The 26,626-nt window shown below is 47.0% G+C and overlaps 1 protein-coding gene across 2 annotated transcripts in view; it reads right to left on the bottom strand.

Moving 5' to 3' along the window:
- The window catches only part of EEF2KMT (eukaryotic elongation factor 2 lysine methyltransferase), an 835,612-nt gene that overhangs the window by 674,577 nt on the left and 134,409 nt on the right, over nucleotides 1–26,626 (bottom strand). For both annotated transcript variants that reach the window (XM_069646116.1, XM_069646118.1), the window contains exons 2-3: nucleotides 22,004–22,066; nucleotides 21,161–21,241 (exon numbers count right to left, since the gene is read on the bottom strand). In XM_069646116.1, the coding sequence (XP_069502217.1) occupies nucleotides 21,161–21,241; nucleotides 22,004–22,066 (144 nt within the window). The remainder of the gene's footprint in view (nucleotides 1–21,160; nucleotides 21,242–22,003; nucleotides 22,067–26,626) is intronic.

The raw sequence follows: 26,626 nt of genomic DNA, 5'->3' as shown, positions 1-26,626 counted from the left end.
GTTGGCGAGACGGAGGTGGCGATCCTTCATTGGTCCGCTCCGACATGTTCCCACAAAACGCACAGTCCTTCTCCACGTGCGTCTTGTCCTCATGGAGACAGAAGAGGCATAACGAATGCTCGTCCTCCTTGAACACATTCTGAAGCTGGCATCCAGGGCAGCTCCTGAACAGCTTCCTGGGCGTCGAGCTTCCTTTCTCCTGGGCCATGTCCGGAGTAGGCCTCGGAACTTCTGGAATCCTCCAAAAGCGTAACTCGACGAAATCTTCACCCTTGAGGGGCGTAGAAAACTCCGAAACGGGTCCCCGTTGATCTCCTGAAAAAGCACGAAAACGCAGCAAAAGCTCGAGAGCTACAGCACGAGAACTCCCAACACTTGAACGTGCGGTAAAAATCTGAGGATGGCTGCCAGAGGCGGGGCTTAGGGAGAGGGCAGTCATTGGCTGGGAGCAGTATGACCCAGAGACCAGTGATTGGTTACTACTAAGAAAGGCAGATCAGAAACGAAACTGATACTGATTTTTTCTATACCGAGGATTCCCGGCGTGACGACGGGGAATATTCATGAGCATGCCAGACCCCGTGCTGGAGAATGAGGGGATTTTTAGAAGGGGTAGCACAGATTAATAAGGATTGTGTAAATATCTGGAATACATATCTGAAATGCTTGACATGGCTCAAGGAGCCAGGGAAACCTGTTAAGATCCAGTTACTTACACATTTTCCCTGTGTTTTAAGGGCGATGGCACAGTGCCTGTTGGCACAAATGGCAACTGCAGTCGTGCACTTCACATTGCTGATTTGGCTGGATGTACATCAGCACTCCTTGATGTGTCGTGGTCTTGTGGACAGTTTTCCAACTGACAATTACCTACAGCCTGGCGAGGTGTGTGCATTCTCACTACACTGCACGTGCCTGTTGTCATTGTACCCAAAGAACATTGGATACTTGCCAGTCCGACACCTAAAGCCACGTCTGTGCCTATTTTGTCCCCTGTACCCCTTGTGTCCCTTGTTTCATCAAATATGAACAATCTATTGACTTTGCCTGTACGTAAGAAAGTGCAATCTTTGAATCGTACTAGAAGGTCGAATTACATATCTGCAGCATCTACAGAAGCCCTGGTGAACACTGCTGAACAATACAGATTATTGGGTAGAACAGAGATAGTCTTTTCTTTTTTGGCCCCCAGTGTTCAAGCTATTGCTAAAGCAAAGTGGCTCCAGGTCACTCCATGGAGATTTTAGTGTTCGTCAACTCTTCAGAATCAGCTTTCAGGTCTATAAAAAAAAGTAGTAGTGCAGGTATTGAGGCATAATAGGTACACCCTCAACCCCCCCCTCCCCCGGACAGCCATTGAGGGGATGTTTGTCAGAAAATAGGGATTCACATGTCGTACCTTTGTGCCACCTAATGATTCAGAAAATGGGACTCTGACACAGACAATAGCTGCATTGCATAAACTTAGGGTGGTCATGGAGAAAGAAGCAGGAATTCTGAATGACCCTTGGCTGGACTGCCTTTTCTTGGGTACCTTTCTTGGCTGAGCATAGCTGTGAAGATCCTTATTCCAAATGTTTTCTTTTGCCTATTATTTTTTGTACCTGTCAGATGCTCTTCCAATGCTGTTCTGCGAAGATACTGAGAGCAGCTGCCATGTACTGTAAAACTGCCCAAGGATAGGGCCACTGCTATTTCATATCACATGGGTACTCAGACTGAGTTAGAAATGTGTATAGGGTTGATTGGGATTCCAGGTGCTGTCCTACGTCCTCCACCAAATTGGGATGAGTATGTGGAACAGTGGGTAGATTGCGGAAACGCAGGGGACACCAGTTGGGTTTGTGCATCGGAGAAGTATGCCCATAGTGGTACTAACATGAGAGATGTCTGTAGGGTCTTGATTCCCCAAGTAGATGTTTTAAAAGAACAAGGAATGGGTTTATTAGTTAATTAATAACTAAAAGGGGGGAAATGTTGGGATGGTCAATGGTGGTTTCAATGGGAATGAAGGGTTTGTGTTGCGTGCGGCAGTTTGTTGACTGGAGTAGACACGATGTTGCAATCTGGTATGTATGTAGTACAGTTAATGGGAATGAGAGGAGTGTTACTATTAGCGTTATTTTCTTTATAGTTGATACATTTTGGATTTACATACACGTAGCAACATATTGACAAGTATGCCGATACAGTGTTAATACAATGTAGTTGTGTGACATGAAATGTAATGCCTAAAGATGGGAAGAGAGGAGCTTTATATGCACATGCAAGAGAAGAGGTTCACGGATCAGAAAACCATTGTGAAGGGACGAAGGTAGTCTTGAACACACGTGCATAGACAGGTATACACAGGGTTTTCAGGGAAATGTGTTTGGGACAGTTGGGGAACAGGGGCTACATGATGAATACATGGGAAGGTTGTATACTGCAGGTCCCTCATAGCTGGGGTTTGTGTAAGCCACAGAAACCGGCGAGATAAACTTTATGTGACTTGGAGAGTTAGTTGACCGAGGTCGAAGGATGGGGAAAGGTGGCTAACTGTAGTCGGCCAGCTGCTATAATATCAAATGGTCAGTTGCGGCCAGGACGAAATTAAGTGCTAGTGGGTTATAGGTTTACAACTTGGTGCTGAAGTGGATAAGAGATGTAATCTTCCAAAGAACATGGGAGTTTGATATTCAGTGACCCAGGAAGTCCAGCCACATAGCAGGGTCGATTTGGGGCCATGTAACAAACTGGGTGCAAGAGGTGCTTAAGGGCAGAGGTAGCAAATGGTTTATGGGTTTCAATTAGGTTCTCAGGGAAATTACCAAGATGTGCCCAGAGGCCATGTGAGCTGAAATTGTAGTTGTAATAGATTAGCATGAAAAGAGAAATAGCAGACGCCAGCAAGCCTTTATCACTAGTTCAAAGTAAACTTGTTTATTTCTCTCCCTCCTCACATTGATGAGTGTTCTTGTAAAAGCCAGGTGCATCACACCTGGGGTTAAGAGGTTCCCCGACCAGATGGAACATGCAATAATTTCAGATTGTTTCAGGTGAATATGTAATTGTGTGATATAGCCACGACAGACTATGCCAAGAGCCCGAAAAAGGGGTTGTACTTTAAATATGTGCTAATGTAAAGTTATGTCGAAGGGGGTGGTGGTTAGCTGAATGTATCCAATAAGAGCGTGGGAACTTAGGGGGATTAGATTTCCTTGTATAGGGTTAGTCAATCATATTTGGGGGGGTGACTTTATAACGAAATATGTGAAAGTGTGGTAAATGTTGCAATTAAGTATATAAGGTCTAACTGTTGTGTGGTTCAAAGAAAATCGGGTTCGTTCTTTCTCTAAGGAATCGTCTAGCCCCCACCGGCCATTGGTATACAATAAACTTGCTTTACAGACAACTGTGCACTTGCTTCTTTAGAGGCGGGCTTATTTGAAGTAAAGAGATCTGAGGTCCACCCCAACATTTGGTGACCCCGACGTGATCTCCAGTCTTTCCAAGACGCTGGGAGATTCCTGTCGCACAAATCGGCTGCAGCGCTTCTCTGTGGGGACCAGTCTTTCGTGCATGTTAAAAGGAGAGCTGTACAGGCGCAATATTGGTTAAAGGCATGCCTGCTCCCTAAAGCGTGGTGTCGCGGTCCAGCTGTGCAGGGCGAGTTGAAGGAGCATTGGTTCGGAGAACATTTGACGTGAATGCACTTTGTGGAAAAATCAAGAGGGTGATGGGGGAAAAGAGGTTCTTCTTTGATTTGCATTTTTCTGGCAGGGTAAGACGTCTATTTGTGGTGTCAGATAAGGTTATGTGGGTTGGTACACAATAAAATAGCTTTACGGACAAACGTGCACTCGCTTATTGAGAGGTAAGCTTATTTGGAGTTAAGTCATCTGAGGGTCAACCCCTACAACACCATGGACAAAGCTGCAGCCGAATTGACTGACCCAGACTGCAGGAATGTGCAAGAACATACCTTGAATTCAGCTGCAGCATGGCTACTCAACACAAACATGGTTTTCCCATTACCCTGGCACTGTGGACCTGTGAGGCAAAAAGGGTTGAGGCTTAGCCCAATCTTTATGCATTTTGAGTTTGTGAAACCTCCTGGATGAGGAAGAAAGGGTCAAATTTGCCTGGGAAAGCAGACCAATGGGAGGAAGAGGGCGAGGATAAAGACAGAGGCAGGAAGAATGAAGGTGTGGGTGGTTTGGATGAGATCAGAGGAGCTGGAGGTGGCAGACCAAGAAACCAGAAAGATGATGGACGGTGGAATTGAGAGATTAGGCTGCTCCCCCCTTACCCCCCGGGACTGCCACTTTAAAGCCACTCACTGCTATCATTTTTTTACTGTTCTTATGTTGATCCACCACTTGTTTTTACTGCTAATTGCTTTTTAACATATTGCTAAAGCTCTGTTCAGTCTTGCATAAAATTATTATTCCTCCCTCGAGGATTCATTGGTTGCTCGCTGCTCGCCATTGCGAGTCCTCTTTCTTTGTTGGATAAGGTCTTTCCTTTTCGCCCTGCTGTCTATCCCTCCAGCATAAATGTGCTGGAGAGAACGCCTGCTTTAGGCAAGCCAGTCTGTGAACGTCCGGGAACGCACTGGACTATGGGCCCCTGATCCCATCACTACTATTCAAGCTCTCTGTCGCATTATTCACTCTCATAATGCTCCGACTGCTTTGGCACCTACTAGGACAAGCTGGCCCCCAGGCTTCCCCATTCAGCCTCTCACCAGCCTGCTGGAGGCCAACAATGCTCTCACTCCTTTCTTCAAAAGGTTTTCTTATTAATGCTCGATCTGTAATGGCCCACTGTGATGAAATTTTGTATGTCTTAGACGATTATGGGACAGATATTTTATGTATTACTGAAAAATGGTTTAACCTTCATTCCGGCCCTGATATTATTCTAATGCTTCCTACCCATTATGGTTTTGTCAATGTGATCGACCTACCCACAAAACGGGATGTGGAGTCACCCTTGTGTTTAAGAAATCCCTTAACTGTCATCTCATAGATTTCCCACACAAACTTACCTGTGAGCTACTTATTATCAGGATTCAGGCTTCTCCTAAAATTTCTTACTGTTTATCACCCCCTGGTTATGCCACCAACCAGTTTGTTGGTGACTTTGTACAAACATTGGGGGGGCGCTGTTGTGCACGACGAACATGGCCACCTGAAGAGAGAGCTCCGACTCTAATATAAATCCTAACATCCATCAATCCTCTCAGCGCCGTTCCAAACGCTCAAGCAAGGAAGAAGACTGCAGTGGCGGAAGACCTCCGGAGCAGGCACCCCAAAAGCTGAGCGACTCCGTTGGAGGAAACTCGTAACATTGGGCTGGGAGAGTTTCGGCGGCCAGGTGGAGCTGGCACGGCCGCCCGCTGGCTCCACACAAAAGCTACTGTGTGCCGGGGCTAAGCTGTCCGGAGCGGGCCGCAGTGGGCCGCAGTGGGGGAGGGGCGCTGCGGTTACTTCCGTACTGCGTCGCCTGCAACACAAAGGGCAGTGTTGCCGCCCCCGACCCAGAACGCAGAGGAGCTGATGGCGAGGGACATCGCCACCCGAGGCTGGGCACAGCTAGAGAGGATAGCGGAGGCCCTGCCGGGAAGTCGAGGTCAGCTGTGGGGCTCTCGCGGCCGCGCTGTGCGCAGTGCTGCGGCCGCCGCCGAGGGATCAATCCATCCGTTCCCTGCGAGGAGAACACAGAGAAGGACCGCGGAGACACGCGGGGGGTCGTCCCGCAACCCCCCACATTGAGTAAGTGAAGCTGGGTGCGCGGCCCCCCCCCCACGATAACCAACACAAGTGCCAAGCCGAAATCCTTGGGGTGTAAACACTGGGCGGCCCCTGGGATAAACCCCAGGAACCACTACCAGCGTCTCAAAGGAACGCAGCGCCCTGTTACAAAGCAACACATGAAGCACGGGGGGGGCGTTAAAGGGGGCATAAAAGACCACATCCCACCTCCCCCCTGGCACTTGGCGTGACACACCCAGCAAAACAAAATTGAAACACCAACAACCCGGGGCAGACAAGGACAGTCCTAGGTGGCCCCGCCGTAAAGGAAAGGGGGGGGGGGCCTATGAGGGAGGGGGGAAGAACAAAAAAAAACATCAAGCCTGGAGAGGTGCAGGGGGACACCCTGCTGAAAGTTGTGTGGGGTCAGTCACTGCAACCCATTCCTGGGACCGGCACGGCAAAGATCCTGGCCCCGCAGGAGGCACGCATGAACATTTAAACACCCTACAGAAAGTAGGGGTGCAGACGGCCAAACGCTCCCACACTGCCCGCCAGGTTTGCTCTCACTTGGACAGTCATACACTAATATATAATACGTGGGAGGACACAGTCCACTCTAAGGCCGTGCACCGTATCACATGGGACGCACTGAAAGGAAAGGCGCATGAGGGAAAAAGACCGGCCCGATGGACTCCTTCGCCAGCTCCCAGCCACACAGGGCGCCCGATGGGACACCACAGGAACACGACAAGCGGGGAGAAGACCCCCTGGACCGCCTGGCGACACTGGTCCAAAATGGATTCATGGCAGTAAATGTAAAGCTGGATGACATAGTCGCAACGATTGGGTCCCTGAAGGCTCCAGTGGAAAAGGAGAGCACACGTATTACAGTGGCAGAGAATAGGATAAGCACTAACGAGTACACGATCAAACAGCATGGCCGCGACACAGCCCATCTCCAGACGGAGCTACCCAAAACTCAACATAAGTGCGAAGATTTAGAATCAAGATCCCAGAGAAATAATATCCGAATTGTAGGGGTTTCGGAAACTTTTGGCAAGGGTGATATGGAAAGGCAAGTGGAGAACCTGTTGAGAAGTATCCTGGGAGCAGATTCTTTCTCTGAACACTTTTTGGTGGAGAAGGCCCACCGCACGCTAGTGCCGTTGCTGAAACCTGGGGCACACCCTCGCACCATAATAGCTGGTCTCCTCAATTACAGGGACAGAGACTCAATACTAAGATTGTCTATGCAGAAGGGCACGCTACATTTTGAACACAACAGGATCCATATCTATCCGGATTTCTCCGCTGACATACAGGCACTGAGGCGATCCTACGAACTGGTTAAAAAACAGCTGCGGAAGATGAGAATCCAACACGGCGGGAGAGCCCACTTTTTCGAAAACCCAACAGAAGCCATGACATATATAGTGGCCTCCATTCCGCTACCTCCTTGAGACCGGATAGTCGACCAGAACGCCAGACCACGACCCGGAGATGAGATACCAGGCGCAGTTGATTGACCAAATTAAACCATCTGCTCCCTAACACTGGGAAGAATCAGGAAGGGGGAGAATTTGTTTTGTTCTTTTTTCTCCTCGGAAATATGGGTAGCCAGCTCCTTACCACCCTGAGGAAGGAACACACTACACTATGGACGGACTGAATGTAGACTTATAATTAATCGAGCCGAGAGCCTCCGTGAGGGTGAGCCAGGTGTAAGCAATGGGCGACCCTCAGGAAGGATCCATCAGTTTAAGGGAAGAACAAGATACTTCTTACTTTGTAACGTTCTTTTGATGGGAAGTTCCTCCGACGTATTCCTTATCTTAAATATCTCTTTCCAGCTTTGCTGGCCTCGGAAATTTTTTCTCTAGAGGGCGCTGCGCGTCGACGTCCGCCGAGTCGATGTCCCTCGACAGCCGCCGTATCGACGTCATCCTGCCTATAAAGGCCGCGCGCAGCGCCCGTTGCTCAGTTCCGTTTTGTAGCCTACAATAATTCTTTCTGGACTAGACTAATCACCCTGAAGGAGTGTAAGCTGCAACAACAAGGGAAGTAGTACTGCAGGGATGGATGGGAGGGTCGATAAGGAATACGTCGGAGGAACATCCCATCGAAAGAACGTTACAAGGTAAGAAGTAACTTGTTCTTAGAAGGGATTGTGTCCTCCGTCGTATTCCTTATCTTAGATAGGCTCCCATAGCAGTATTCTGTTATTGGAGGTGGGAGTACTGACTTCATGCTTCCTCTTATTGATGAATAGAGTGCAATACTGCCCTTCCAAACCTAGTCTCTTGACTGGAGGAGGAATCCAAGCTGTAAAACCGTGTAAAGGTATGGACGGACGACCATGTGGCGGCCGCACATATGTCTCCAACCGGCACTCCTCTTTTGAGGGCCGATGAAGCTGCGATACCTCTGGTCAAATGAGCCCTAAGATTTTGAGGGGGCTCTTTTCCTGCCAGTTTATAACATTCCAAAATGGCTAAAATGATCCATCTGGAAATGATCTGCTTAGTTATCTGTAACCCCAGCTTGTGACCTGCGTAGCCTACAAACAGCTGGTCTGCTTGTCTTATCCTAGCCAGTCTACTAACGTAAAAACTTAAAGCCCTTCTTGGGTCCAGCCTGTGTAACCTCTCTTCCTCTTTCCCCGGATGGGGAGGAGGATAGAAAGATGGAAGGGTAATCTTCTGAGTGATATGAAATTCAGAGACCACCTTTGGGAGGAAATTAGGCTTCACTTGCAGAACAACTTTGTCTTTGTGAAAGATTGTATGAGGGGGTTTACAAGAAAGAGCTTGTAACTCGCTCACCCTTCTAGCAGATGTAAGTGCTACTAATAAAACAGTCTTAAGGGTAAGAAATCTTAACGAACAAGAGTGGAGTGGTTCGAAAGGTGTGCCCATCAGGAAAGTTAGGACTAAGTTTAAATCCCATAGGGGAACCTGGAATGGTCTTGGGGGATAAACGTTAGTTAACCCCTTTAGAAACTGTATTACCAAGGGTAACTTGAAATAGGATGGTTCTTCCGCAGTGCGCTTAAAGATGGATAGCACTGCGAGATAGCCCTTGATGGTGCCAACATGAAGGCCTGAATTCGCTAAATAAAGTAGGAAGGACAAAACCATTGGTGTACCACATGAAAAGGGATCGATATTCTTTTCTCTACACCAGCTGCAAAATCTGTTCCAACGGCAGCGGTATAAAGATTTTGTTGCTGGCCTTCTTGCCGAAAGCAACACCTCCATAACATAATCAGGGAGGTCCCAATCCTTGTACCTCAGCCTTTCAGAAGCCAAGCGTGAAGGTTGAGGGTTTTGATGTCTGGATGGAGAACCTGACCTCCCTTCTGTGAGAGCAGATTCTCTTTGAGTGGAAGTCGAATTGGAGGGCAGATGGACAAGTCTAGAAGGTCCGGGTACCACATTCTCCTGGCCCAATCCGGGGCAATTAGGATAATGGTTTTCCGGAATCTTCTCAACCTCCTGATCATTTGAGGAATGACAGGGACCGGTGGAAACGCGTACAGAAGCGGAAACTCCCAGTCCACTATGAACGCGTCTCCCAGAGCTCCTCTCAGGGGAAATTCCCTTGAACAGAACAGATCGCACTTCCTGTTGACACTGGTGGCGAACAGATCCACCTGAGGGGTTCCCCAAAGGGGGAAGATCTCTTGAAGGACTTCCTAAGCTAGTTCCCACTCGTGGGAGACTGTGCTCTGCCTGCTCAGAGCGTCCGCTGTCAAGTTCTTCTCTCCGGCTAGGTGAACTGCCGATAGAGAGATTCCTTCTTGGATTGCCCAAAACCAGAGCTGCATCGCCTCTCTGCACATAGGTAGTGATCTTACGCCTCCTCTTTTGTTGAGGTAATGCATGGCCACTGTGTTGTCTGTCATTATCAGGACATTCTTTCCTTGTACAGATGGCAGAAAAGCCTTCAGCGCAAGTCAGGTTGATATGTAGTCTGGACTCCGATGGAGACCAACGACCGCTGATGGTCAAGTCGTTGGCGTGGGCTCCCCACCTCGTGAGTGAGGCATCCGTGACTACTGTCATCTCCGGCCAGGGTTGCCAAAACTGCTCTCCTTTCAGAATGTTCTCCTGACAGGCCCACCACTGAAGGTCTTGAGCCACCCTGTCGGGAACTTGAAGCAGATCTGTCATTCTCCCTGAGAATTGTGACCACTGAGTTCTCAGTGCCCACTGGAGGGATCTCATTCTCAGGCGAGCCTCTGGCACTAGGAAAATGCAGGATGCCATGAGGCCTAGCAACCTCAAAAAGTCGAAGGCTGGGAGACGTTGGGCATTTTGAAACTTGGTAACCATCTGTAGAATGTCTTGAGCCCTCACCTCTGGTGGCGAGGCTTTTCCCAGGGAAGTGTCCAGGATCGCTCCGATGAACTGGAGTCTCTGCGATGGTATCATTTGTGACTTCTTCAAATTGAGGGAGAAGCCCAGTCTGTGAAGGGAGTGGCAAACATGATCTAGCTGGATCTGAGCTTGTTCCGAAGATACAGCTCTGATCAACCAATCGTCCAGGTAGGGGTAGACGTGAATCCCTTCCCTCCTTAGACTTGCAGCCACTAACGACATTAACTTGGTGAAGACCCTCGGGGAGAGTTGCCAATTGCGAACCTCAGGTATTTCCTGTGTTTGAGATGGATTGGCAATTGGAAATAAGCGTCCTGAAGGTCCAGAGATACCAACCAGTCCTGGAACTGAAGGGCCTGAAGGATCTGAGAAAGAGTTACCATCTTGAATTTGTCTTTCCTGAGGAATTTGTTCAATTCTCGCAAGTCCAAGATTGGTCTCAGTCCTCCGTCTTTCTTTGGAATGAGAAAGTAAGGGGAGTACCAGCCCTTGTTCCTCTCCGCTACAGGTACCTGGTCTATGGCACCTTTCTCTAGCAGGTCTAAAATTTCCTGCAAGAGGAGCAGATCTGGAGCTTTTTGAGAGCTGATCCCCGGTGGATGACTCTGAGGTATGCGTAGGAGAGGCAGGCAGTAACCTTGTGCAACTGTCTCCAATGCACAAGCATCTGACGTGATAGCCTGCCATTCCGCCAGATGTTGAGTTAACCTGCCTCCTACAGGTGTCTTGTGAGGGAAGTCCTCAGAGTGGTTTTGGGGCGGCTGATGCAGATGTCGATGGTAAAGGGGCACCTGCTGTTGCTGCGGCTTTTGAATATCTACCCCGTCCACCTCGGGTAGTTCTTCTTTGTCCCCTTTGAGCCGGTCGTCCTCTGCCTCTTCCGAATGCATAGTAGAAGCGAAAGGACTTGCCTCTCGCAGAGGTTCCTGTGGGACGAAAAGGTGTCTGACGGATTGCAGCGCCTAGGGATTTTGCTGCTGCCTTTGATGTTTGCAGTTTTTCTAAACTGTCATCCGCCTTTTTCCCAAACAAAGAAGAGCCATCAAATGGCATGTTCAAGAGCCTGGCTTGCACATCTGGGGCAAAACCAGACTTTCTCAACCAAGCAAATCTCCTGGTTGTTGTACTTGCCGCCATTGCTCTGCTGATACTGTCAGCCGAATCAATGCCCGTCTGGAGGGATTCGCACATAGCGTCTTTACCATCCTTTATGATATTTAGGAACGCCTCACTTTCTTCTCCCTCTGGGATGCAGTCAACCGCTGTAGAAGCACACTCCCAAAGTGTATGGCTAAATCTAGCAAGGGTGCAAGTAGCATTAATAGATTTTAACGCCATGCTACATGCCGAAAAGACTTTCTTAGCCATAGCATCATATTTTTTATCGTCCCTGTCTGTGGGACGGTAGGGTAAGCAGTCTTGATGTCAGTAGAAGATGCTGCCTGTACCACCAGACTTTCTGGGGATGGGTGTTTGGACAAAAACTCAGGGTCTGCAGAAGATACCCTGTATTTAGCAGACAGTATTTTATTTACTGCCGGGACGACATCTGGGGTTTCCCAGTTCGTCATTATTTTTCTTTGAAGAGCTTTATGAAAAGGTACTACAGGATCCTCCTGTGGACCTTTATCAAGAATATCCGTGAGGTCATCCTGTTGGAAAGCCGGTGAAGGTGTTGCCCACCCCATAAATTCTGTAATCCTGGCCATTAAGGCTCTATAAGGGGTTTCAGCATGCTCCCCCGGGTCTGGCCTAGCGAACTCCACCTCTGGGGAAGTGTCTAAACCACTTGCCTCATGTAAGGAATCATGGAGTTCCTTTAATCTGCGTTCCTCTGAGGATAACTCCTGTTGAACTGGGGGTGCAGATCCCTGCAACTCAAATGGCTCTTCCTGATCAGACAGTTCTCCCTCTTCCATAATTGAAGACATTGTTCTCAAATGGTCTGAGCTCACAAAGGGTGTGAAACCCATCTCCAATGCAGAGGGTCCCAAACTTGCCGTAATCGGCCTCAAAAACGTCGATGTCGTTGACGTCGAAGGCTTCGAAAGTGGCGTCGAAAACAAAGGTGGAGGCCTCGAGGTCCTCGATAAAACTGGAATTCTGCTCGAGGATCGTGACGACATCGAAGACCTGGGAATAGCCACTGGGTGCGCCGCAACCGTGACTTTCCTTGGCGTCGACGCTGGTGTTGAGGATGGCGTCGAGTCGACAGACCCGTGTGTCGAAGGTCCCTTCGACAACGGCGTCGAAGGAACCTTCGAAGAAGGATTCGAGGTCTTTGCTTTACTCGAGGGTTCGTGACGCGCTCGAGAAGCTTCCTTCGCCGGGTGCTGCGACTCGCAGCGTTTTGGACCTTCGGGTCTTTCGACCAGAGCATCGCTCTCGGCAGTCTTCGAGGGGGTCGAGGCCGCTTTCTCGAAGACGCTCATCATATTTTTTCGGAATTCCTCCCATTCAGCCCGGGAACTATGTTTCATGGGGCAAGGGATTCTCTTAGGTGAAACAGAGGAAGAGGACGACGAAGAAGGGGATCTTCGACGTCTCCTCTTCGAGTGCTTCGATCTCGAGGAGTGGTGTGACCCGCTTCGAGACCTGGAGCGCGAATGGGGACGAGGAGACGAATGTCTCGACTTCGTCGAGGAAGAAGAAGCTTTAGAAGTCTTACCTTTTTCCAGCTTCCCCCTACGCTCCTTCAGGGTCTTAGCTGTCATGGACATACAGTCCTCGCACTCCGAACAATGGTGTTCAGCTCCCAAACACCACAGACAAACTCTGTGAGGGTCAGTCAGCGACATCTTTTTTCCACAGTCTCGGTATTTTTTAAAGCCGGACCGAGGGGTCGTCGGTTCCGACGAGGAAGCCATCGAGTATGGATCGAATATCTCGAGGAAATTGGATTAATTCTCTACGAAACTGAGCAACGATATTCCGAGGCACTGAGTAAGCGCGGAAAAACGGAACTGAGCAACGGACGCTGCGCGCGGCCTTTATAGGCAGGATGACGTCGACGTCGATACAGCGGCTGTCGAGGGACATCGACTCGGCGGACGTCGACGCGCGGCGCCCTCTAGAGAAAAAATTTCCGAGGCCAGCAAAGCTGGAAAGAGATATCTAAGATAAGGAATACGTCGGAGGACACAATCCCTTCGAATGATTGTTACGGGGCAGCATCGTCAAGTTGGGGGAGATGATGTGGGTGGGGGACCAAAGGATCACAGGATGTTCAGCTCTGTTGAGCGATGCGGGAAGGGGCGGGGGGTGAGGGGTTGGGACTCAGTTGGAAGAGTCCCACAAGTTAAAAATAGGGGCGACATTGCAGCGCATGGAACTCTCCTGAACATTGGCAAGTCAAGAGTCACAACAAGGGTATACAGATATGGCTAATCCTGTAACGTCGGCCCGAGGGCTTCAACTAAAACTTCTCACATGGAATGCCCGGGGTCTGAACAATCGAGCCAAATTGAACAAGGTGGGAGCCTATATCGCCCGGCACCATCCCCAGATAATCATGCTACAAGACTTTGTACAAACATTGGCTGAGCTCTCCTTAATCTTCCCTAAAACAGTGACCCTTCTGACTCACAAGCTTCTAAACTAGTCTCTTCACTAGCTGATTACAGCTTTCTTCGTCGTAATCATGACCCTACGCATTCGGGCGGCAATCCGCTTCATCTCACCTTTTCTGATATCAATGAACTTCGGTCCTTCTGTCCCCTTCCGGTGCTATGGTCAGATCACTGCCTGCTCCCTTTTTCTTTTCCTCTTGCACATTCTAAAAACAGACCTACGACCCAATTGAAACATCAATGCTGTTGGTTTAAGGTTTCACCTGAGTCCATTTTTGGCTCGATTGAAACACGTACCAAACAGGGCATTAAGGATGGTAATAATACATTTAAAGCCTTAGTTGAGGCCTTCCAGTCAGCTGCTGACATTCTGGCCACCTCGGCTAGCTGCCATTGGCACTCAACTTAGATGGAATTCTTAACCTTATCCTGCGTCACATCTAGATAGGACTGTGAACGTTAGCATGTGTCACACTTAGATGGACTTAGATGGAATGCTTAACCTTAGCCTGCATCACATGTAGATAGAAATGTGAATGTTAGCATTCGCCACACGTAAATGAAACTGTGAATGTTAGCATGTGCCACACTTAGATAGAATAGTGAAAGATAGCAAGCATCACACCTAGACATAATCGCAAGGACAGCAATGCCAATTAACCGATCCACTAATTTCACCCCTCTGCATACACCTCTCAAACTCTAACCAAACACAACCACAAGCCTACAACACAACAATCCGCACAAACTTCACTACACTGCAACAAAACAAATCACACAGACTCGCACAACAGCACACGACGAATACCGACCGTAAAACACCCCAAGCCCAGCCAACTGACCCACCGGGCTGAGGCTGCCAACAGCACATCACTGCTTTCTTTCACATTTCCAGCTTATTCCCACTAACCCACTCCCCCCTTCCCTTTCTCAGAGCCGCCGGAGCGCCAGGGGACCACTACGGTGGTGATACTGCGCTGTACAAATATCCTTCAACATTAACATTAACTCAACCCTCTGCGCCATGGTACTCTTCTGAATTGAGACTGCTGAAGCAAACATGCGGTCGTTCTGAACGGAAATGGCATCGGCTACCTGAATCTTCTACGAAGCTAGTTTAAACACGTGCACGTAATATCTATCAGAGCTCCATAAAAAAAGCTAAAGCTCAATATTTTGCCAACCGCATTTATAATGCTTCCTGCTCCTCCAAAGAGCTTTTTCAGGTGGCCAAAGAAGTGACCGCTCCTATTTGCCCCCCTGTGGCTCTACGTACACAAACTCATTGTGACCATATTGCCTCTTTCATTAGAGAAAAGATTTGTACTATCTGTGGAGGGATACAGACTGCAAGATCTATTTCCCCTTCTCCTTCTGACCTCCCTCTCTATCTGATCGAACAATCTCCTAATGCTTTAAAATGTACGACAGTGACGGACACCATGGTCTCAGCTGCCTTGTTAAAGCTTAAATCTGTGTCTCCTGCCGATCCAATCCCACTCCGCATTCTTCACTCTCTTTCTCAAACTTGCCCCCCCTTCTTACAGAAGCACTTGAATACTCCTTCTCTACCGGCCACATTCCTGATTCACTTAAGCATGCAATGATCTCCGCTTTGTTGAAGAAACCTTGTTTTGATCCTGCAGCTACTGAAAATTACAGTCCTATACCCCTCCTCCCCGCTATAATGAAATTGCTCGAATCCATTGTCACCCCCCAGCTCTCTGCCTATCTTGAGTCTAACCATATTCTTCTCCCTATTCAGGCTGGGTTTCATCCTGGAATGGGCACAGAGTCTAATGGTGGCTCTGCTTGAAGATATAGCCTTGCTTCAGGACCGCAGAGAGGTTGGTGCTCTTATTCTTCTTGACCGCTCTGCGTCCTTTGACACTGTTAATCATCAAAGGCTTATTCAGTGCCTTTCTGATGCTGGAATTTCACGCATCCCTCTAAAATGCTTCTCTTCTTTTCTCTCCAATCGGCTCCAAACAGTTTCTCTGCCTCCCTTCATTCCCCCCCCCACTGTGCTTGAGTGTGGGGTCCCTCAGGGCTCCGCCCTTCCCCCCTGCTGTTTAACCTGTACATGTTGGCTCTGGCCAAACTAATTGCTGGTCATGGGGTGCGTTTCTTTTCGTATGCAGATGACACGCAGATCCTCTTGTGGATAAATGTGCCTATCGAGGACTCCCTCCAAAAATTGAAGAATTGCCTTTCAGCAGTCGGGATTTGGATGGCCAATAATTGGCTTAATCTTAACGGAGAAAAAACAGATCCTAGTGATCAGTCCTATTTCTGCTAGACAATCCTGTACCTCTGAATAATGGCCCACGTCCTTTGGTCCATGCCCCAAACAATCTGCGCTAGTTAAAAGCTTAGGAATTACAATCATGTCCTCGTGATCTAGAGAAGTACAAATCTCTGCAGTTTGCCAAACAGGTGTCGCTAAGCTTAAAGTGCTCAAGAAGGTCCTTTTCTCCCGAGCGATTCTAGATCTAAAATTGTGACTGCTGCCAGCATAGGGTCAATTGATTATTGTAATGGCATCTATCTTGGCCAACCACAGTTTTTGCTATTACGTCTCCAGATTCTTTAAAACTCAAACAGCTAGGCTTGCCCTAAATGCACCTAGAATGGCTCATGCTTATGACCTCCTTCGCCGTCTACACTGGCTCCCTGAGCCTAGTGAAATTTAAGGTCCTGTGCATTGTTCATCGAGCCATCCATCATGCTGGGCTGAGTTCCTCCAATCCAGATTTGTACCTACTTACCAACCAGGTCTCTTCAATCAGCTAATCAGTCTCTGCTGGTTGTGCTTCGATTTCAACGGGCTCGTGCAGGAGGAAGATCCATCTCTGTGCTTGCCCCTTTGTTGTGGAATGCCCTTTCTCTTCAGATTCATGGCATTCCTGATTTTGTTTCCTTTCGGAAACAGTTATTAACTCTCCTGTTTTAGTTCCTGCCATGCAGTCACTCCCTCTCCGTTAGCACCTTGATGCCTTTTTTGGTCTTTGTGCGCTCTACAAATTCTGATACAATACAATACAGCACTGTGGAGGTGATTAACAGAGAAGGGGAAGTATTGGTTTGTGAGAGCCAGTAGTACTGTGTTGGGAGTGTGCGGGAAAGGGTGAGGGAGAGCATTATTAAAGGGTAAAGGGTTAGTGGAGAGAGTGAAAGGAGAGCAACTGCGTAGCAGGTGGGGTGGAATGGTAGTGGGAAGGGGAGAGTAGTGGTGGACTGGAGAGGGAAGAGCAGTAGTCTAGTGAGGAGAAGGAAAAAGCTGGAGCGAGAATAGGAGGGTATAACATCAGAGGGTGGAGATAAGTTGTAGATAATAGATAAAGGGAGATACATTGAAGGGACAGAGAAGCCAGATTAGAGTTCTCGAGAGAGAGGGACATCAGGGCGTGAAAAGAAGGTGATTGAGGCTCGAGTTTCTGGATGGCACAACCACTTAGAACCAACACTCGGCTAGTGTAGGTCCCACTTAGATAATCCCAGAGGAAGGTTGGAAAGAAGGCAAACGCCTTTAAACCCTCACTAACAGCCAGACAGAATTTAGATAGTAAGGATTAACAAGCACTATATTCTAACCGGGGAAAAAAGGGACATCTGGGTTAAGGACGGTTTTGCTTTTTCTACACAAGAGCGAGGGATGCCCTTAGAGCCCCTTTTAAGAATTTTTATTAAAAACCTTTGAACCGTCTCTAGGAGTTGGTGTTCTTAAGGACATCTGTGACATCACACACTACCCGACAAAGACCTACAGTCCTCAAAAACATTCAGACCAAGATAAACAATTTCATTTGAATGTTAATGGATCATTAAAACGTGAAACTAAGAGGAAGTCTGAGGCCTCTCAACTCACTTTCACATCCGGATTAAACTGAGGCTAGCAATACAGTAAGCTAATATTTCATAGGTCTCGTCGGCCCAGTGGGGCTGTTCTCTAGCATCCCCAGATTGAAAATTAAGGGCAAAATCTGGTATTCCAAGTTAGCACTGTAATGATAGATGTTAGTATGCCTACTTGGCGCAGTAAGGCCACATTTCATAGGTCAAAACCCTCTGCATTATCCACAAGGCCTTCTGGGGCCTGGAGCCTCAATACCTTCAACTCTCTCTTCCTAAATAACTTCCTTCTCGAGCTCTTCGCTCATCCGCCTCCAACTCCCTCAGGGTCAGTCGCTTCTCCAGGCAGCGAGTTGGTGGTAGATCCCTTTCTTCTGCTGGGGCCTCCCTGCCTCCCTGAAACTTGAGGAGGACCATCTCCGGTTCCGGAAGCACCTCAAGACCTTACTCTTTGCTTCTGCTTTCTCTCCTCCTCTTCCCCTGCTGATCTCCTGGCTGAAAGTGCACTGGTTACCTGGCTACCCTCTCATCTTGGGCCCAGTTCCCCTCCCCGCCAGTTGCACACCTGTACTGCCCCCCCCTGGCAACCCTTGCACTCGGGGACTGTTTCTGTATCCATACGGCCCCTACCAGCACTTGACACCTTGATGTCTGCCCTTACCTTGCCACTAGCCACCAGCTGGCCGCACTTTGTTTATGGTCTATATTTATTTTACCGTTAACCGATGTACTGCACTGCCCCACACTCCTGAACTTTTCCCCTTAGCCCCCTCCCCTGCACTTGCACGATCTCAATGTCACCTGGCCTAGTAAGATCGTTGGCTCTGTCTTCCCGCTGTCCCTCCGCCCTTGCCTCGTCGCGCCTTGAAACACTTCTGTATATGCGCGTTATAAATGCCATATCACTTAGCACAGTGTGGTCCTTAGCTGAGAGACTCCTGAATCCATAAATCCACTTATCACAATGATATTTGATTCCAGTATTCGCAGTTACTTTGTCGGCCTTGCAAATTCTTAAAAATCCCAATCGAACTGCAGGGCGAGTTCCTTAATTTACATTCTCTGTCTCAGAGAAATACACTGGCCCCATGGTGACAAAATATTTACCAGTGCTTTCTGTAAAATAGTGCACGTCACTATAAGCACACTTCATATTTGGTGCAATGTTGCCACCCAAAGGCCAGGTAACACACTAAACATTTTGTCAGCCATGTACTGCAAACAAAGTTTGCTTGCAGTAAATGACAAATAAAATGTTCAAACATACTCACCAGTAAAGTCGAGTACCACGGAAATGGTACTCACCATTCATAAAATCTTCACGCCTACTGGGCTACTACATTTTGCTTGCACTGCTTCAGTAACAGCAGATTTCAATTTCTACACTAAGAACAGTAGTGGCGAACTTAATCCCATTTACCACAGCAAAGTAAAGTGGTTTTATGGGGTGCCGCCGCTGCAGTTTTTTTTGGTGCCTCATAGTGCAGCCCTTATGCCCTATTTAAAAAAGGAAGGACAAATTAGATTATCACTAGTTGGAATGGTAAACCCATATAGTGGTACAACACGTTAGAACAGTAAGGCCAGATATGCCCATGCTTTGTTAATATAGTAAGAATGCACATTTTGCTCATTTAGCCCAGACACCATTGATCCATCTGGTAAAGTGAGATTTAATTAAAGTGTGCTCTGTAAGAACAGATTACTGTATTCGTAAAAAGCACATCTCAATCATAATTTAGCACAACAGTACTGAAGTCCATTACTTCCAGTTAGCACTGAAAGACTAGAGTGTGGTATGTCCATTTAGCACAGTTAATGAATATTCCACAATGCCCATAATGCACGGTAATGGCAGATTCCAGCAAGATGGGTTCGCTTTAACTACAGATTAAACTATACTTAATTAGAAAGGTAAGGTCAGAATCCAGTTTGCTCACTAAGACAACTGCATAGGCCCAGGTAGCGTAATGCCGGATACCAGTATGTCCAAATTGTAATGATAATGATGTGTTATTTATATAGCGCTTTTCGCCAAAGAGCTGTACATAGAACAGATTTACATATAATTATCGCCCAACCGAAGATGGTACTCATTTATCGAACTCGGAACGATGAAAGGCGGAGTTGGTCTTGTCAGGATTCAAACATATGACCTGCAGATCTCACACAGATCACAGCAGTGAGTGCCCAACCCACTGAGCTATCTTCCCGGCAGGGATGGCATGTTCCAGTATGTACAGTTTGCGTAGTAAGGAAAGGTACTGGCATGCCCAATTAACACAGCAAGGCCAGGTTCTATTATACCCAATTAGCATAATGAGGCCAAGTGAGTTGCTCATAATAAAGGAGCATCCCTGCACTGCCTGGCTTCTGGTTCAATAACCTTGCTATGTTCTGTTGACTGAAGAAGGGGGTGTGGGGGCGTGAGCTCCGTTTGATTTAAAGGGTGGGTGGGACGATGGCTCAGCCCACCCACCCCACATGTATCAAAGCCATTCATTACTCTGCCCCTTGTGTTATGTTATGATATGGTGTTATGATATGATGATATAGTTCATTTATATAGCGCCTATACACGATGTGTTTCAAAGCGCTTCTAGGCAACGGAATGAACAAGGGAAAATACAATGACATTCACACCACACCAGTTAACAGAAGGGGCGAGCTAGAAGGAAGGGCATGTCATACTAAGTCCGGGTGCAGCCAGATTTTATGGAAGAGATGAGGCAGCGTCAGGAGCGGCCAAACTGTGCCATGTCAAGGGGTAGGAGTTAACACCAGTCAGGGGTGATTTATATGTAAAAAAAATATATGTATACATTGGGATGCAAAAGTTGTCAGGGGATCCCGGGATACCAAGACGAGGTTTTATTTTGTATACAAGTGGCATGGAGGAAAGCTGACTGCATCAGCATTTGTTCTTTTTTTAGTGAAGGGGTTCTGGAAGCAGAAGAGGAACTGAAGGCGCTGCCAGGGTGTGGAAAACAGGGTGTCACTGACATGTGAACGCAGTGATGCTATTCCACTGCTCTCAGCAGTAGGTGGGGCACCACAGTCCTGCACCCCCTCTTCATCTTTATTAAATGCATTTAGCAAAATCAGTACAGGAAGTTGTAGCCATGGCCTGGGAAATGGTCGAGCCAATGATACAGCTTTCAATACGGAATGGATGAAAATTAAAAGTAAAAAAAAAAAATGAGCAAAAATTGTTGTAACCTCACACACATCCACAAACCTCAACCACCACCTCTCCAACGAAAACTGAGCAGGAGTAGAGATAGGCAAACTTCCATCCCATTCGCCAGTATGTATTACTTTATAAGGACATTGTAATACAACTATAGATTCAGGACACCTTTGCACTCTCCAAAGTGCCACCACTAGGGCTGAGCTTGAGGCCTATCAAATAAGTTAGGTTTTTGAGTAACAAACTTAGGAAATACTCTTCTTATAAATTCAACCTATATCCGTGTTTCTCACAATGTACCTTGCTTGAGGATACAAACTCAGTCTCACTAGGATTTTAACATTAGTAATCACAAGAAATTTGGGGATGTTTTTCAACATTACAGATTTGCTTCACATGTTGAGGTCTATTTATGCATGGCGTTACTACCTTTTTAATGAGCTCCAACAAGAATATCCTCATGTATTTCACAGATGGTGGATATTTCGTACACAGAGGATGACGAACAGTCTAAAATGATAAGATATACATATGTTAGAACAATGTAACACTTACAGAATTCATTTTAAGTAACACAACATGTTGACATTTGAGAGCATACAAACTATTGCAATTTATACTGCACATTCCGCGGCATAAAAAGAAAAGACTCTTGATGAGATACACACATTATTTTGTACTAGAAATTGCCATAAGACAATAACAGGCTTAAATATTGCAGATCGGTTTACAGAAAAGCAGGACTGCGCTTCCTGTTTAAAAAACCTGTTGGTAGATCTTCCACTCCTAAAACACACATGCCCTCATGGTAATGAAGGGAACAAGAAAAAGATAATCTAAGCAAACAATAGGCTAAGAAGGGTACATTGCAATCCTGGAGGGAGGTCACAGTCTGAACTACAAACGATTCTCAGTTTTTTTCACAAGTTCATACTGCCACACACTTGGTGAAAACTGAACTCCGTTTCCAATCTCCAAACCTGGAAAAAGCGATGTTCTATTGAAACTACATTCCACAATATTAAAACAACTCCATTAAGGACAATAATCCTAAAGCTTGAGACAAATATAAAATACTACATTTTAAAAGGAAGGCTGACATATCTAAGACATTAATGTGCTTCTCCCACCTATCTAATGCCTTGGAATACTAAGCAGAATCAAAGGTCCAACGAAAATTAAACATCAGCAAACTACATGAGCAAAACGGCAAACACATTTAAAAGAACCACTAATCTTTTGACCAGCTTAAAACGAATGAGGAGTTTATACCCTTTTTAAAATGTCAAGCAGCAACAAGTGATCCAAAGACTTCTTCCACTGTTCCTCCAGTTCCTTATGAAAAAAGAAAAGCATGTTAAAATAATTCTAAAAAGGTATGCTTTTTGTTAATTAACCAGATGGAACGCTTTTCAAACTCAAATGGAAGGAAAACAGGCTCAAAAGATTTGCTGCTGTTTTGGGATTTAATTATTTGTTAAACAATGTCTGATGGTGTGGAAGTGCAGAGACTGCCTCAAATTAATGAAATCACAAAGTATCATTTAAATGAGGAATTCTACAAAAGTAATACATATTATCCATCCAATCAGTCCCGACTAGCAAGCACTTTTAAAGGGGCACGTTCATCAATCACCTTATCTAAAACAATGAAGTAAAGAACACCACCAAACCTGAAGACATATCAAATATGAGACCTGAGGTAGCCATCTTTTCCACAACCTTAAATGAGGACAGAGGTCCTGTAACGAAGTGGCAATAACAGACTTTAGTGATCACAGCAGGGCCCTTACTACTCCGAAATATAAGAGCTGCTGCAACAAATCATCAATAATGGCCCAGACTTTAGGAAACATGTTTCAATATTGAAGTGCAAGGATGGAATTTTGAAACTGAAGACAGCAGTTAGATCATGTTTAATGTTATTTTGCAACAATAGTTTGATCCTTTTCGACTAATCTGCTTTTCCATCATTCTATCTTTACCCTATTCTAGTTTTGCACCATTTCCTTTGTCACTTTCTTTCTTTCTTCTCTATTCCTTTGGTTTATCCTTTCTTTTGATTTTTCGTCTTGGCTGGTGGCAGTGGTTTAATTTTCCTACCATTGTGCTTTTCTACCACAGGCTGAATCCTCAGCTGCAGTATAGCACTCATGGGTGGCCATTGTGTCAAAATGGCCCCGGGCTTCTTTTTTTGCTATATCTTGTTTGTGAGGTCTTTCTTGTGTTTTTCTCTGCGCGCCAAACCAGGTTGAACCCCTTTGTTCGTTTTGCCTTTGGTGGGCTTCAGTACTGAAACCCGCCCCTGGCTCCAGGGCGTCTGGCAGGGCAGGAAGTGAGGGAGGTGCCCGAAACTTCCCTGTCCTTAGTCTTCAGGGCAACCTGAATGCACCCAGTCCTGATTGGCTGGCTGTCCTTGGAGGACAGCCACCCTACTGTGTGAGTGACAGATAGGCTGTGCATGAATGGGAGAAACCTGCATAAAAGGAGAGGCTTCTCGGACTGAAGACCGAGTCGACCACTGGGAATGACAACCAGATGAAGAAACCGTGACAGACGCCTGCTGCCTCCTCTGAGACCTTTGAATTGTCCGGTGAAGCCCTGCTGCTGTTTTTGCTCGACAAGAGAAGCTCCGGAAATTATGACTTCTTCCCTTGGGTTAGTGGGACCAACTAACCCTGAGACGAGCTTTGCTGGAAGACCTTCCCCCAACCGGCTGTACTTCTTTGCTGCTGCTGGAACCGAGTGCCAGGGGTACAGAAATTTGCAGGTGAGTGTAACGTTTGCAAGCCGGGCAAAACCTTCAGTCTCCTGAGGACCATCCCGAAGCAGGACAACCCAAGCTCGAGTCACCTCACCCGAGTGCTGGACTCAAGAAGTGAAGGAAGCCCAACCAGTATCCAAGATCCACGGTGGTGCTGTTCACCGCGCGATGAAACCGCGAAGTGCCGCTGAATTGAAAAGAGCCCGTAGCTGCTGCCGACCTCCGAACTGCTATACAGGAGTCCTCCAGACGTCCTCCCTCTTGTCCCCATGACTGAGGCTCAGGAGCACAGGATCTGCAACACTGCAACCAGGACAGAAGCCAGCTGGATCATCTTCTTCTAACCTAAGGTACTGTCCTAAGGGGTACTTACCTCTCTGTCTGTAGCTTGCTTTTCTCAGTTGAGACTTGCAGTAGCTGCTTTTCTAGAGTTGAGTTCAGCGCTAACTTTCAAAAGTGTAACAGCTTGTGGCCCAACAATGATTTTCTACAACAAGCTCTCTAACATTGTGGAAGACTTTACTATGAAAGAAGTGCCTCAGCTCCATAGACTTGCTCCAATTGACCATGGCGGTCATGGCTCCCTGCAGACTCTTCTAGTCCATTGACTTTGATTCTTACTGTCCCTCATAGGTGAGACATTGGTTTTGAACTAATATTGCTGGGAAAGATTTTTGTCTAGACTTTATTGGGAGATTTAAAAGTGCTGACATGCTCCAAGAACCTGTTTAACCTTTCTTCTTCCTTTAACCTTTCCAAGTACAAAGGTGATATATAAATGCCAATTCTGTCCTAGTTAGTCAAGTCACCTCAGGGTGTAGGAAGTGTGTATGAAGCATCTCTAAAGAGTATCTACTTGCTTTGCTTTGATTCTGAGAAACTATTTTAAAGTGTATTTGAGTGTTGCAAACATTGCCCTTTTTAAAGAATGCTCATTTAAAACTCACCATTAAATAAATAATTATTTTACTAGAAACCCTTGAATGTACATGTTATTTGGATACCTGTATTGGAGGATTTCAATGCTACAGCTATAAAGCTCACATTTACCCCTCTTGAGATAAGCCTGGCTGCTCAGTCACCCTACCAACTTGTGTTGTACAGGCCTATACCAAAAGGTGGGTTACCCAATTCCTAGAGGACAAGGGTTGTGTATTTTCCCACAGGGTTACTACATCAATTTTTGCCTAACACACATTTTCTTCATTCTGTCTATGCTGCCCTTTCCCCTTTTGTATTAAGTACCTGCTCCATTTCAATTTCGTTCATTCACTATAGATGCATCACATTTCTTTCATATCCTTTTAATTCCCTCCCGTTATACTTTGTTTCCATCTTGGTTTCTATTTATCCAACCCTTACATTCATACTCACGTTCCTTCGTCCCTCGCCCACTTCCTTCCGGGTTGCTTTTCTTTTATTCAACTGATAAACACTAACTACACTATGTTCTACATTTTTCTATCTTACTTCCTGTCCCTAATTATCATGATCAGAGCGTATCAGCCAATCTTGCGACTGGTAGCAAAGTCTTCTCACTCCTCCGATCTGGATTTTATTTATTGCATATTTATAAGGCACCTATACACAGTGTTTCAAGGCGCCACAAGACAAAAAGGGTGGGGGTTTATAATTAGATTGAAGCAATAACGGTCCTACTAGGCCTTGTGACATTCGGATCGTACAAGTTCAGCGGCAAGAAACAAAAACAAAATAAACAAACAAGAAATGCAGGGGGGGTGAGGGATTGAGGGGGTGCACAGGGAGAGGAGGGCCCAGTGATAGACGGGTACTAATGGGAGCCCAGGAGGGCAAGTGCAGGGGGGTGACAGGGGATCCATCAAGTGCAGGGGAGGGAGGTGGACCGGACATAGGAGGGAACCCAATCCTCAAGCTGGTCAGGGAAGGGACCCAGAAGGGCAGTGCTAGGTTGCTATGTTGGGCGGGTGCTGAGTAAGAACTGGACGAGGGGGGGTCTGGTGCCCTGTAAGACTCATAAGGCAGCAGACAGTGGGGCATTAGCAAGGGAGTGAGAGAGGGACGAAGGAAGTAGAGAAAAGCAGGGTCTTGAGCTGCTTCCTGAATTTAAGGAGATCAGGCTCAAGTCTGAGGGGGGGAACACAGGCCATTCCAGAGGGAAGCTCCTGCCAAGGATAGAGATCTAAGCCCCCCCCCCCCACCAACTCTCTACTTGGCGAAATGTCAGATCGTCCCAGGCCCTGAAGGCCTTGTGTATTATGCAGAGGGTCTTGAATTTGATCCTTGCAGCCACCGGGAGACAGTGGACAGATTTTAGGATTGGAGAGATGCAGTCCCTGGGCTTGAAGCCAAGGATAAGTCTCGATTAATAGGAGGGGGGAAAGAGAGGAAAGAGGCAGATTGAGGAAGAGGTTGTTGCAGTAGATCAACCTAGAGAGGACGAGTGCTCGTGAGACATTGAGCTTCTGGGGGAAGGTGAGGAAATGGAGAATGCCCCTAAGGAGGTGGAGCTGCAAGTTGGCCTTCTTGGCAAGTTCTGTGATGGGAGGCGAGAAGGAGCGAGAGGAGTTGAAAATGACACCAAGCTTTTTTGACTCACAAGAAGGTGAGCGAAGGGGCTCCCCCTTCCCTCAAGGACGGCGTCCAGAGAGTAGTCGGGAAACAGGGAGCAGGTGTCCCAATGAGAAGGATCTCAGTTTTACTGGCATTAAGGCAGAGATCATTAGCCGAGCACCATGCGGAAGAATAGCTCAGGGGCAACGCGTTTGTTTTGGAAGCAAGAAAACGCTGCGCAACACAGGTTCGAATCCCAATCCCGCGCTTAGAGACCTAATGAGTATTAAATGCGGTATACAAGAACAATTATTATTATTACTATAATTATGCCTGAATAGCGTTCAGGCAGTCAGGAAGGAGAGAAGAAGAAGAGAAGGTAGCAGAGGGAAGCTTGTAGGAGAGCTGTGTCTCATCAGCATAACAGTGGAAGTGAGGGAAGAAAGTGGAGATCAGGTGGGCAAGGTAGATATTGAAGACCACAGCAATAGGATGGAGCTCTGAGGGACGCTGCAGGTAGATAGTGAGGTGGAGGAGAGGAAAGGGCCCAGTTGAACCTGGGGAGGGCGGTTAGAAAGGAAGGAGGTCAGCCAGGCAGT

This window comes from Ambystoma mexicanum, chromosome 2p (assembly GCF_040938575.1).
Source record: "Ambystoma mexicanum isolate Mex_15411 chromosome 2p, UKY_AmexF1_1, whole genome shotgun sequence".
In the NCBI taxonomy this organism is placed as follows: Eukaryota; Metazoa; Chordata; class Amphibia; order Caudata; family Ambystomatidae; genus Ambystoma; species Ambystoma mexicanum.
The sequence above is the reverse complement of the archived record's forward strand: the minus strand, read 5'-3'. Positions and strand labels throughout refer to the sequence as shown.